The sequence below is a fragment of the Musa acuminata genome, chromosome BXJ1-7, assembly GCF_036884655.1.
Source record: "Musa acuminata AAA Group cultivar baxijiao chromosome BXJ1-7, Cavendish_Baxijiao_AAA, whole genome shotgun sequence".
Taxonomy (NCBI): Eukaryota; Viridiplantae; Streptophyta; class Magnoliopsida; order Zingiberales; family Musaceae; genus Musa; species Musa acuminata.
This window is the reverse complement of record NC_088333.1, coordinates 43,055,225-43,068,295: the sequence shown is the minus strand read 5'-3', so window position 1 is coordinate 43,068,295 and position 13,071 is coordinate 43,055,225. Positions and strand designations below refer to the sequence as shown.

Genomic DNA, 13,071 nt, shown 5'->3' with positions numbered 1-13,071 from the left:
CCCGAAAAATCTTTTCGCGCCCACTCAGCTGACGCCGACTCAGAAATTTTGGCTGTCGTGGATGTCGAGATGGCTAAAGCAAATGACTACGTCAAGAAATTGCAAATGTCGAAAATTGGACCATCAATTTATCCATTTGTATATATATATATATATATATATATATATATATATATATGGCTTTGATTCAAATCCATTGTGACGTCATCATCAGCACTGCTTTGAACTCCGACTTGTCATCGCACTTTGGAAGGCACCTTTTGCCTCGTCAACAGTGGTGATAGAGTTGGAGGAAGCCGAGGCTAACGATGGGGGGGTCGACATAATTACATGATTGGTCGAGGACAGTGTGATACATATCTCTCTGCACGTCCAACCCGACAAAAATGAGGACGCAACCATGTGAGAAACAAAAAGCAGCAGATTTGTGTTCCTCCTCCTCCTTTGAACCTTCACCACATCTTTCGGTGTCACCACTCCATGTTCCAATCTTCTACTTCTTCTTCCTGCCTTTTTCCCTTGCGTTACCGTTCACTTCTTTTGCTGTGATGGCAGCTCGGTCAAGATAAGTACCACCGGCAGCAAGAAGCGATAAAACCTCTGCAGCCACAGGAATGCTGGGGGCTCATCAGGAGACTCCGCCGCCACCTTCTTCTGCCATCCATCCCTAGAAAGGAGCACCTGCTCTCCACTGCTATGAAGAGAACCGGCGAATGGTACGCTGCTTCCTCTCTTCCACCCTTGAATTCTTTTCTTCTCTGTTAAGCTTTTTAATTCATCCGATTTCCTCTGTTATATGTACTCTTCGATTTCAATTTATCTGTTTCTGCTATACTCTCTGCACTCTCGTTTGAACGAGTGACAGTGTCGGAGTAGTCATATTGTTGTCTTCCTCTGGTTCTTGCAGGATTTACTCTCCGGAGGTCCCGAGCGACATCGATGTGAAGGTCGGAGGATCAATCTTTCCTTTGCACAAGGTAAATTGAAACAAGAGTGATGCCTATGAAGGTCGGTACAATTCGATGTCATTGCTAATGGATCGTCTCTTCTCCACATAGTATCTGCTGGTCTCAAAATGTGGATACATCCGAAGGCTGGTATCGGAAGCCAATCAGCCGAACACCTCAGCGATCGAAATCCCTGACGTTCCCGGTGGCGCGGAAGCGTTCGAACTCGTGACCAAGTACTGCTACGGCGTAAACTTCGAGATCACCGCAGAGAACATCGCCATGCTTCGTTGTGTCGCGGAGTACCTTGAGATGACGGAAGATTACACGGTCGGGAATCTGGTGAGTAGAGCGGAGGCTTACTTGGAAGAAGTCGCGCTGCTAAGTCTCTCGGCTGCGGTCACCGTGTTGCACAAATCGGAGGAGCTGCTTCCCGTGTCGGAGAAGGTGAAGCTGGTAAGCCGGTGCATCGATGCGGTGGCGTACATGGCCTGCAACGACAGCCAGTTATGTTCGTCTTCGAGGATGGACAACTTCCAGGAGAGGTTCTCTTCGTCGTCGCAGCCGAATGCGATCGTTGATTGGTGGGCAGAGGAGTTGACGGTGCTTAGAATCGACACCTTTCAAAGAGTTCTCATGGCGATGAAGGGTAGGGGATTCAAACAGTATGCTCTTGGACCAGTGATCATGTTGTATGCGCAGAAATCTCTGCGAGGTTTGGTGAGCCACAATCCTTGATGCTCTATATATGACAGAAAAATGCTTGAGAAATGGATTTGTAGCTGAACTTGTTAGCTTTATGCAGGACATCTTCGGCAGAGGAAGGAAGAAGATGGACCCAAAGGACGAGCATGAGAAGAGGATAATACTAGAAACAGTGGTGAGTCTCTTGCCGAGGGAAAGAAACGCCATGTCGGTGAGCTTCCTTTCCATGCTTCTGCGAGCGGCGATCTACTTGGAGACGACGGTGGCATGCAGGCTTGATCTGGAGAAGAGGATGGGCTTGCAACTCGGCCAGGCAGTAATAGACGATCTACTGATTCCCTCGTTCACCTTCGATGGCGACACCATGTTCGACGTCGACACGGTTCAGAGGATACTGATGAACTACCTCGAGCATGAGGTCAATGGAAGCCGGATTGGCTACAGCACCGACGACGACTACATCTCGCCACCGCACGGCGACATGGACCGAGTTGGAAGGCTGATGGAGAGCTACCTTGCGGAGATTGCATCTGATCCCAACTTGACGATCGCCAGGTTTATTAGTCTTGGTGAGTTGGTGTCCGAGCAAGCAAGAGTTAACGAAGATGGGATGTACAGAGCCATTGACATATACCTCAAGGTGAGACATCTGCTTCTGCTTCTTTTGCTTCTCATCCGTGATTTGCTGCTACTGACTCAACTTGCAGGCTCACCCGTCATCGACTGATGAGGAGAGGAAGAAGGTTTGCAGCTTGATGGACTGGCAGAAACTGTCAAGGGAGGCTTGTGCTCATGCGGCTCAGAACGAAAGGCTTCCGGTGCAGACGGTGGTTCAGGTTCTTTTCTGCGAGCAGCAGCGCTTCAGAGATGCAACGAGCGGAAGCTTCACGGGGGGAGAATCTCCTGCGCTGTCGCTCAGGTCGACTCCATGTTCGACGAAACATCGCGGAGGCACGGACGAACTCTCGCGCCTGCAAAGGGAGAACGATGACCTGAGAATGCAGTTGCTGAGGATGAGAATGCTGCTGAAGGAAGTGGAGAAGCCATCAGGACAAATACCATCTGCACAGAAGCCTCCGCTGCCGAAGAAGTCCTTCATAAACTCTCTCTCTAAGAAGCTCGGGCGCCTCTACCCCTTCACGCACGCCGACGGTGTGAAGCCTTTCTCCAGCAAAGGTCGGACAAAGCCACCCAAAGATCGAAGACATTCGATCTCTTGATATGTCAGTATCTCTAAGTGATGATGTATACTATCCTTTCACATCTAGTGATGAATAAATTGTCACCTCCTTCCTCTGATCGTTCCCATTATCGTCTGTATAGGCATCTGCAATCCATGTTTCGCTTGAACTCTGATAGCACCGAGAAAGATGTTTGCAGCGGTTAACCCGAGGCATGTACTTTCCGTTGTTACTTTGTACATATGTGAATACTGTATTCTTTATGTATTGCCCTGTGGATTACTCGTACAAGTTTGAGATCGGAATTGGATCCTTCTCCATCCAACTTCTGATGGGTAAGCTGTCACCTCCATTCGTTCATGGAGAAGAATGACAATTTAGGGGAAATTATCCTTTGGATTCTTGTGTTAGTGGTCTCCTATCACTGACTCTTACTCATCTTCATCTTGTTTTAGCTCATGATCTCAATGCCTCACTGGATTTGTTAGGCAGCAGAAGACTAAGAGGTCAAATGTGGTAGAAAGCTAGAATCATATGAATCATTACAACCTGAAAGAAGCCACCATGTCTTGTTTGGTACATTGGAAGATCCAAGGAGGTTGTTTTGCTGCATCCTGTCTCATCTGTTCCTCGATGTTGAGCCCACTCTTTCCTTCTTTTCTGAACCTGGTGGATATATCTGGGACTAAACCCCCAGATTCAATTGAGGATGAAGAAAAGGTTGATCCTGAATCTGAAGTAAACGTAGCATATTTTCTCTTCCGTTGAGATCTGCTGCTTCCGGTGGCAAGTGTCAGCTCCAACTCACTCTCTTCATCTCCATTGTGCCTTCTGATTGACTCTGCTGGGGCTTCGAGATCAAGAGAACAAAGAGGTTGCCTCCTGTGTGAGTTTCTGTGAGATGCTGTCTCGTTCTCTACATTCCATAACTCAGTTTCTGGCTTCATATGTCGTCGCATTTTCATGGCAGCAGTCTTTGTATTTCGCATCAACAGCTTCTGAATTTGGTACAGACGATGGAGTTCGCGGACCTGAATCAGGCATGTGAATAGAACTCAGAATCTACAGAGACTTTCTTCATTGTAGGACTAAGCCACAGGGAAAGAAAACCTACCTGGTGTCTGAAAGTTCCTTCCTGCTTCAACATGATCGTTTTCATTTCCATGTAGTCCTTGTCATACTGCTTCATGCATCTCTCCATTGGTTTTCAGAAATGGATTGAAGATGATGTTTGGGGAGTGATACTTGGGATGCTCTGTTGGATAAGGCCAATTTTGTTTTGGATTCTTGCTATTCTTGGCTAATCTTTTGAAGAAGAAATGATCCTAAACAATGGTTGATTGATCTGCAAAAGTTTCAGAAAAATACTCAAGATCAATGACAAAATAAGCATTTCCTTCAAGAAAAAAAGAAACAAATGTTGAACAAGTGACAATGGTCCCATAATTATTACTGAGCTGGGCATCTCATCATTTAATGATCATTTGGCATCTTGTGTCTTGGCCAATTGCAGTTCATGTATACATACATACATGAAGAGGAAAGATGCTTAAGATAGTGCCAAGAACTAAATTTCTGCACGCCTCAGGACATCACTCATCAAGAATGGAGTTCAAAACACTGCAACTTCTGGGCTCAATTGTCTGCTTCAGATTCTGTCTTCCAAGAACTGAATGAAAACCTGCAAGAACTAGTGTTGCAAGTTGATTGAATCAAGCAAAGGATAGGAATTCAGGTTGCCTCCAAAAAGCTAGGCTACTTATCAGTCTGCTAATCTTCTTGATTGTACCCATCTGAGCTTCTTTTTGTTAGGCGAAAAAGCTCTACCAGATTATTCAGTCTGCAGCTACTCTGCCTATCGGAAGAAAGGTGATGACAAACAAGTAAGATTAGATCAGTCTCATGTTCAGCAACAGAAGAGTAGGTATTCTAAACAGTCTGAGACTATGATTCTTCATGTTGAACTCAGTCCTGCATATTAAAAGGATTCAGTAGATCATTTCCACAAACTATTTGAGGAGGTGAGAGGTTTTCAACCAGTTTCTTCCAAAGAAACTGCTCTGTATGGGAACTTGAGTAACTCTCAGAAGCACGGAAGGATGTTTCTTGGTGAAACAAAGATCAACACCTAAGAAAAGAAATTGAACAGTAAATGTTTTGTCATCTGAAGGAAATATAAGCAGCCTACTTTCTAGTCCAGGAATGAAGAAGAAGAAGAAGAAGAAGAAGAAGATTACAGGGTCCATCCATCCTCTTCCCCTTGATATTAGCTGAAGAAATCTATGAACAATATATGCTTTCCCAAATTACTCCCTATATAATCTGAGGGAGAAATGGTGAAAGGAAATCCTCACCTGAAGTCTTCTATCAGCTTCACTCTTGTGCTATGGAAAGATGGAACTCAGCATTCCTTGCTGATGAGGCAGAGGAGCACCTCAAGATTCTCTACACAGACTCTACTGGAACAAATCCCAATGCAATAGCTTGGCCAACTGCAGTTGAAGTATGTATGGAGGGAGAAAAGATGCCTCGAGACAATGCCAAGAAGGGACAATGACAGAATAAGAAGAAGACCCATTCATTTTAGGTGCACTGCATTATCTCCAAACAAAAAGCTAAACCTACCATGGCAGATCCACATGTATCCTGGAATGCCATAATCATTATTACTTGTCTCTTTGTGTAAGCATAGACTTTCGAGTCTTTTCTTTAGCTTGGGGTGTGCTTTCAGATCCGAAATGGGAGTCACGGAGTACAAATGGGAGTCACTGAATCCCATCATCTTCGTTTACTGTCATATAATTGCAGCTTTAATCTCTCGGTGCCAAAACGGGAATCATTGAACTCAGAACGGGATTCCGACAGGACGCACAAATCTACTTCACGACAGTAGAGGAAATGACACAACACATACCGACCAACTCATTGCCATCTCTCTATATTCCCTCTTCTTCGTACTCTTTTCCCTCTCTCTCTCTCTCAACATCATCTTCGTCATCTCATATGAACTCAGGGCTGAGAAGGCCGACAGTGGCGCGTGCGTTGCCGGCGAGGGGAGGCACAGCCGCAAGGGGGTGGCGGGTTCGGCTGGTGGTAAATGTGCTTATGGTTTCCCATTGCAATCATACCAAACAGAGGACAATAGTATGAAGCGATAATGATGAGGTCACATATTCGAAGACAAGTCTCTCGCTTTCGATCCTCTTAGATTAGATTAATATTAATAATTTTACTATTTGTCGTACCTAAAATATTAGTTTACTGATAGACTCATTTACTCAATCGATTGAAGTTTTAAAATCTCATTCGATGAATTTATATTTATACTAATCCATTAATCATATCTAAAATATTTTAAATTTATTATATCTAATAAATATTTTTTAAAAAATATTAATTCGAGATCTTATTGGATAAACTACTGATCGTAAGGTCTTGGGATCAAATTCCATCAACACAAACTTATCCTTTTCACACAAAGAAAATTCTCTGTATGATTATTATTCTTAATTTTAATGATCAATCTAGTTGAATTTTTCAAAACATGAGGTCAAAATTAATATAATGATTCTCCTTAGACTTGGTTAGTATGTTCATTGAATTACTTATTTTGGAAAAAATATGTACTACCATGTAATCTAATCGACAAACAAGTAATTTCTTAACTTGCTTAAGTTGTAATAAGGTTTTCTATCTAAAAAAAGTCAAAACTTTGGAACAAGTATCTAATCAAAATCTTTGTCTTAGTATCTAAAAGAATTATCATTTCTCTTGATGACTCGAGCTTGAGTCAAAACACACATTGGTGCTCTTTCTAAATAAATCTTAAAAAATATCTTTGAGGGTAGTCTTGGTTTTTCTATTCCTCAGTAATTATGGGTCTAAACATATGATCAAATTTTATAACATCTCAATTAGTCATATATCAAAAGTGAATAAGATTAAAATTTACTTATAAAAATCAGATTAGTATATTATTATAAATTTTAGCTTAAATATTTTAGATAATAGTTTGGGTTGAATAAAGTTGATAGACTAGTTATCTCATTAGGCTAAGTCATATGAACCCTCCTTTTAGCTCTAAATAATATTGACCGAAGTCGACAGTTAATTGTGTAATAATCAACCCAATATAATTTGAGTTTGATCCATAAGAGAAGCTCTGTTTTAATCTCTCATAGAGGTATCGATCTCAAGGCTCGTAAGAAAAACAATATCGAGAGTAAGCTCTTGATGTTGTCCTCAACTTTCGAATTAGCATTAAAATGTGGAGATAGAAGAAGAGAATCCGACCTTGTTAATCATGCATGTGTTCACATTTTATGACTGATCCTTAGTTGTAAGCGGTTAGAAAAAATATTTTATGTAATAGAGAACATTTTCTTTGTTCTGATTCTACTATTGTGGTAAGACGATAGGTTGAGGTCTTTTGTTTGATGTCCTGTATGTCATGTGTCGATCTTTGGATCAAGATGAATATTTTCCATATCAACACTAATTTAAATTACATGGAGTCCAAGTATATATTTACTTATTACATAAAAGCTTAAATTTTTAAGATGATATCTTTGATCTTTCTTGGAATACTATGATTGAGCCTATACCCACCTGAGGCACTCGCGGGTCATTTGTTCCTCCTCCACCCACCCAAACAAGACAAGCGCTTTGATGATGATGGAGATAATTCACATGTATCTCTACTAATTGGTGATATGTTCATTTAGTACAATGAATCTCCACACCTTTTCATTGTTCTCACTATTGATCGAAGACGATCTACAACTACGACATTAATTATAATCAAATGTTATAAAATACTTAGAATGACTAAGACGTTTTTATATCTATTATTTCTTAACTTAGAATTATATATTAGAGAGTATCAAACATTAATATATTTTTATATTATACTAATACATTTCTATCTATTAGTGTTAGATCTGATTGTTCGAGTTGAGGGTAAGTTGGATAACCTTATCCTTTTTTCGAAATAATATCAAGGTAAATATTTTTTTTTCTATCTGATTCCTATAAAACTACATCCAGGGCATTCTCGATAATACCTTTCTGATACTTAGGTTATTTGACTTATGGAATAAGTCGACTAAGATCAATGTCCCTTGAGACATACCCAATTATCCCCCCGTTAATAGTAGAGGTTTGAGTTTATTACATCTGTTTATTACACTACTCATGTAGTAATGGATAGAGGACTTGGCCATTACTGCCCTCCACCTATGTCAAACTATCATTTCCACTAGTCACATCGATTATGCAATAGTGGGCGTGCAATGGACAACTACAATCATTACTTAATTATCATTTATCGAGCAGGCCCACGTGGCTATAACTAGTGACATACGTATTGATTGGGCAACATTCATATGACGACGAGATCTCATTTGCAGGTCGATAAAGTATAACTAACATATCGGGATCGTGTCCAACTAACTTGGATAGCCATTATGCTTTTAGGTGAAATAGAGGAGGTGGTGATTTGGTATTGACTCAAGTAGCATGAAGAGCTAAACATGTACTACATTGATCTTTCATGTCAAATGGGTCATTTTTGTCGTAACAATATCCATGATGTATTTATACTTTAAATTATTTGTTTATTATTCTCATGCTATTTTTTGTTGTTTGGCATTTATATTATTTTTGTACTTTTTCAAATACGTAGTATGATATTTTATTTAGTATTTCATCTTATCATTGTTAGGATCGAGAGCACTAAGAGGGGGGGTGAATTAGTGCAGCGGAAATCTTACAGCGATTAAAAACCAAAAGCTGCGTTCGTTCAAAAACTATTATGATGCAAAAGCAAATTCTCAGTTTGTATCTAAGTGCAGTTTGCGTCTAAGCGCAGATTGCGTCTAAGCGCAGTTTTGCGTCTAAGCGCAGTTTACGTCTAAACTCAGATTTACGTCTAAACGCAATTTTACGTCTAAACGCAGATTTACGTCTAAACGCAGATTTACGTCTAAACGCAGTTTTACGTCTAAACGCAGATTTACGTCTAAACTCAGATTTAAGTCTTAAACTCAGATTTACGTCTAAACGCAGATTTACGTCTAAACGCAGTTTTACGTCTAGACGCAGATTTACGTCTAAACTTTGAAACTTGTTTGTATACTCGCAGAAGGCAGTATGCAGTTAAAATCAAGACGTAAACGTGAACTGAGATCTGATGATTGAGCGAGGAAAGCCGATTTACGTCTGAATGCAGTTTTACGTCTAAATGTTGAAAACTCGTTCGTAAAATTGTAGAGGACAGTTTGCAGTTATCAATAGGATCAAAATGTAAGTGTAAACTGCAAGGAAGCTCATTCGTAAAAGCACGGAAGACAGTTCTGCAGAATCAAACGTACACGTAAACTGTAATGTATGAAAATACGAATTTACGTCTGAATGCAGATTCGGAAGAACAGCACTTAGAACTTGTTCGTGAAAGCGCAGAGAGCAGTAGTGATGAAGGAGGTTTGCAGTAATGATAAAGTGCTCGAAAATAAACGCAAACCAGAGATTTAGAGTGGTTCGGTCAGCCTTGACCTACTCCACTTTTGGCTTCCTCCACCGACGAGGTTGCCGACGTCAACTAGGGGCCTTCCTTCAATAGGCGAAGGCCAAACTGCCCTTTTACAATTTCTTCTCCTTTTGACAGGCTCAGGAGACAACCTTTACAGACCTTTCTCTCCTCACTTTACAACTGAAAACTTGAAGAACAGAAGGAGGAGACTTAAAGGCTTTACAACACTTTTGAGCTCTTAGAATCACAGAAAAGATCAAGATTTCGGTGTAGGTCTATATCTTTTCAGTGCTGAATGGGTGGGGTATTTATAGGCCCCAACCCAATTCAAAATTCGAGCTCAAAACGATCAAATCGATCAAATCCCAGAATTCTGGGATCAGGCGGTTGCACCTCTTGACTGGAGAGGTGGCACCGCCTGGCAGAGCTCGAAGACTGAGCTCAGGCGATTGCTCCTCTCTGCCTGAGCTCGATGGTTGCATCACCTGGCAGAGCTCGAAGACTGAGCTTGGTGGTTGCATCACCTGGCAGAGCTCGAAATCTGAGCTCGGTGGTTGCATCACCTGGCAGAGCTCGAAACTGAGCTCAGGCTGATGCACCTCTCTGCCAGAGCTCGAAGACTGAGCTTGGTGGTTGCATCACCTGGCAGAGCTCGAGATTGAGCTCAGGCTGATGCACCTCTCTGCCAGAGCTCGAAGACTGAGCTCGGTGGTTGCATCGCCTGGCAGAGCTCGAAACTTGAGCTCTGGCGGTGCTACCTCTTGACAGAGGAGGTTGCACCGCCCAGTCTAGCTCGAAGACTGAGCTCTGGGCGGTTGCACCTCTTGGCTGGGGCGGTTGCACCTCCCAGCCTCGCAGCCCTGGCGGTTGCACCTCCTGGCTGGGGCGGTTGCACCTCCCAACCTCACAGCCCAGGCGGTTGCACCTCCTGGCTGGGGCGGTTGCACCTCCTGGTGCAATCAGGGTCCGAATGGTTCACTCCATTCGGCCCAATTTGAATCTTTTCAGGGGCCCAATTGCCCCAAGATTAAGCTAATGAGATCACCTCTCATTTTCATGTTTAATCATCATGCTAACTACGATTAACTCTAAGACAACTTCTGCAGCTTTGCTCCGATGCGTCAATCGCTTCTTCCGGCGAGTTTCCGGCCAACTTCCGTCGATCATCCGATAAACCCTCGGTGATCCTTCTGCGGACATCCGGCATACTCCTGGACTTTGCGACGATCCACTTGGCGAGTTCCAACGAGCTTCGCTTGGCAAGCTTCTGGACTTCTCGGATCTGTTCTCGCTGAACCTCCGACGACCGTCCGAACTTCCGTCGAACTCTCGAACTCCCAACGTGATCATGATCTTGGCGCAACACCTGCTGCTTGTCTTTCTTTTATCGTAGTTAATCCTGCACAACAAAACAAAACTTCGATCGAGACAATTAATCCTAAGCAATTAACCAAGTTGTCCGACATGTCATTGGTCTCTCGACGCTTCGTCCGATTCTTCGGCGCATCGTCCTCTCCTGCAGCCTATTGCCCAATCGGCTAGTTGACTCCGCAACTCCGATATCCTTGGCACAATACCCGCTCTTCTTGGCCCGATGCCCGAGTCCACGGCCCGAAGCCTTCTGTCGATACGCCGACCGATCCACCGGCCCGACGTCCAATCTTCTGACATGTTCCTTCGGCACAACATGATTTTCCTGCTTTAATTGTCTCATCCTGATCGAAGCATCCTGCGTCACTCAAAACGCAGATTAAATCATAAACATATATCAAGTAGTTTCATCATCAAAATACGAGATTCAACAATCATATATATTTTAAATTTTATATCATTTTTAATATTTTTAAGCTAGAAATAATTGATAGGGATGTATTGCACATTCCAAACATCACATACTTCCGATTACTAAGGTCAATATGTTTATTTAAGTGTCAGTATATTTTAAAATATTAATGTGTGTGAGATGAAGAAAGATAAAAATAAGAGAATAATATGATATTGATAAGGATTAAAAGAGTTAAGTTACATGTATTAGGTTTTGACCCATAAGCTATTAGCTTAATCTTTTGGGTTTAATTGGTTCTTAAATTGATATATATATTAATCTTGATCAAATTTACAGTCAATACTAAATTACTAACAATGAATTAAAATTAAGATAAATAAATAAATAAATAAATAATTGGGTCAATCAAGCAATTACATATACTAAGATTTATCTCAAGCTTCTGAGTTGAATCATTGACATGATATATATCAACCCTAATCAGATTTGATAATCATTATATACATTATTTTGTTGTGGACATAACATTAGCAAGTTAAATGTAGTAATATATATATCAACCCAAACCTTCTCGGTTTTGGTTGTCTATATTTACCGTCCGATGCTTATGGATTTGATTAAATACCACATCGAAACATGTATCTCAATATCATTCATTTTATATGTTTATATAATAATAACAAATGATATAAAATTGATATTAATTAATGTCAAAATTGATATCAAACCAATATAAACTTTAGAATGAATTCTCTTTAGAATAAGAGAAGAGCGTTGACAAGAGCTTCTCTCGGCTATCTTTCTACCGGCAACTCTTCTTTTTTACTTATTGAATGATAGTATTGAGTGATCTTCGATATCATTTATTTTATTTTATGAAGAATATTTAATGATTTTAGGTATAATAAAATCTTAAAATAGAGAAAATGAATATGATTTATCTTATCTATCATCTCATGGTAAACGATTTTTGATTATCGAGACTTCCTCCAAGAACAAATCAGACATATATATAACTAAAAAATAATATAAAATATTATTAAAAATATATTAATTAATAATCGATCTCAAATAATTAAAATTTATGATGATATTGCTATCCTATAAATCATAGGAAATCTAAACACGAATATGAATTGACCATTGGAAGAAGAAGGAGGAGAGGAATCTTTGGGTGAAGGAGACAAAGAAAGATGAAAGCCCATGTGGCGATCCTGACGTCACGGACGGACATGGCACGTGGCCATCGCTGCTTGCAAACAAGCACACATTTGGAGCTTGGTTGGATTTGAGTGTGGTGGGGCTCACCCACCTCTTTGTTATTTTAATCGGTAGGACCCCCACCTGCTCCAATCGATTAGTACTACCATTTGGCTTAATTAGAGCATTTTTAGACACCGATAGAGGGCAAAGTTTTCATCCATGATTTTATCTTTATCACCTATTTTTTGTGCATCCAAGAGATTAATTATAATATCTTATTCGACTCTAGTCTTCATAGAGCTCGAGTCTATAGAAATTTTATATTGACTAGTCAAATAAAATCAATTAAGGAAAATTTTAAGTATGAGTCAAACTTAATATATATAATCTAACTCTTTCGATCATTAGCGATATACGACTATCTTCTCGGGATATCTCTTTTTATCTAAGACATATGAATATTTTTAATAGAAACGTTCTTTCGATTATTTTCAGAGTTATGTAAGTGATCCAAAATCAAGTCAGTTTGACAACGTGATATCATCGATAATCACTCTATCAAACACCGTGCTCCAAAAGTTCTAAACTCAATACTTTTAGAACTAGTTTGTTCGAAGAATTGGTATTGGCATCAAGTGTAGATGCTTACAATAGGATTGCTACCACTCGCAACTTGTTGGTGCATCTCGGCATTGAGATCAACTTAATAATAAGAGGTTT

General features: G+C 40.6%; 1 protein-coding gene and 1 pseudogene across 3 annotated transcripts; one reads left to right on the top strand and one right to left on the bottom strand.

Moving 5' to 3' along the window:
- Positions 1-412: 412 nt before the first annotated feature.
- LOC135679591 (BTB/POZ domain-containing protein SR1IP1-like) lies at positions 413-3,096 on the top strand (annotated as a pseudogene).
- Positions 3,097-3,333: 237 nt separating this feature from the next.
- LOC135580865 (uncharacterized) lies at positions 3,334-5,575 on the bottom strand. Of its 3 annotated transcripts, XM_009412788.3 has the most exons (4): positions 5,188-5,575; positions 4,287-4,961; positions 3,948-4,178; positions 3,334-3,864 (listed from the first exon to the last, which is right to left on the bottom strand). In XM_009412788.3, the coding sequence occupies exons 3-4, from the start codon at positions 4,032-4,034 to the stop codon at positions 3,376-3,378; spliced, it is 576 nt and encodes a 191-aa protein (XP_009411063.2). In that variant the 5' UTR covers positions 4,035-4,178; positions 4,287-4,961; positions 5,188-5,575; the 3' UTR covers positions 3,334-3,375. The 3 variants fall into 3 exon arrangements, with proteins under 3 accessions (XP_009411063.2, XP_065049573.1, XP_065049574.1); XM_065193501.1 differs by having other exon boundaries at positions 3,948-4,961; XM_065193502.1 differs by lacking the exon at positions 4,287-4,961.
- Positions 5,576-13,071: the final 7,496 nt, after the last annotated feature.

What these genes read in the sequence shown, in the direction of transcription:
- LOC135580865 (XM_065193501.1), bottom strand. Translation starts at nt 4,034, where the DNA reads ATGGAGAGATGCATGAAGCAGTATGACAAGGACTACATGGAAATGAAA. An exon ending in AAGGAACTTTCAGACACCAG is followed by an intron (nt 3,865 to 3,947) that starts GTAGGTTTTCTT and finishes TGCCTGATTCAG; the next exon opens with GTCCGCGAACTCCATCGTCT.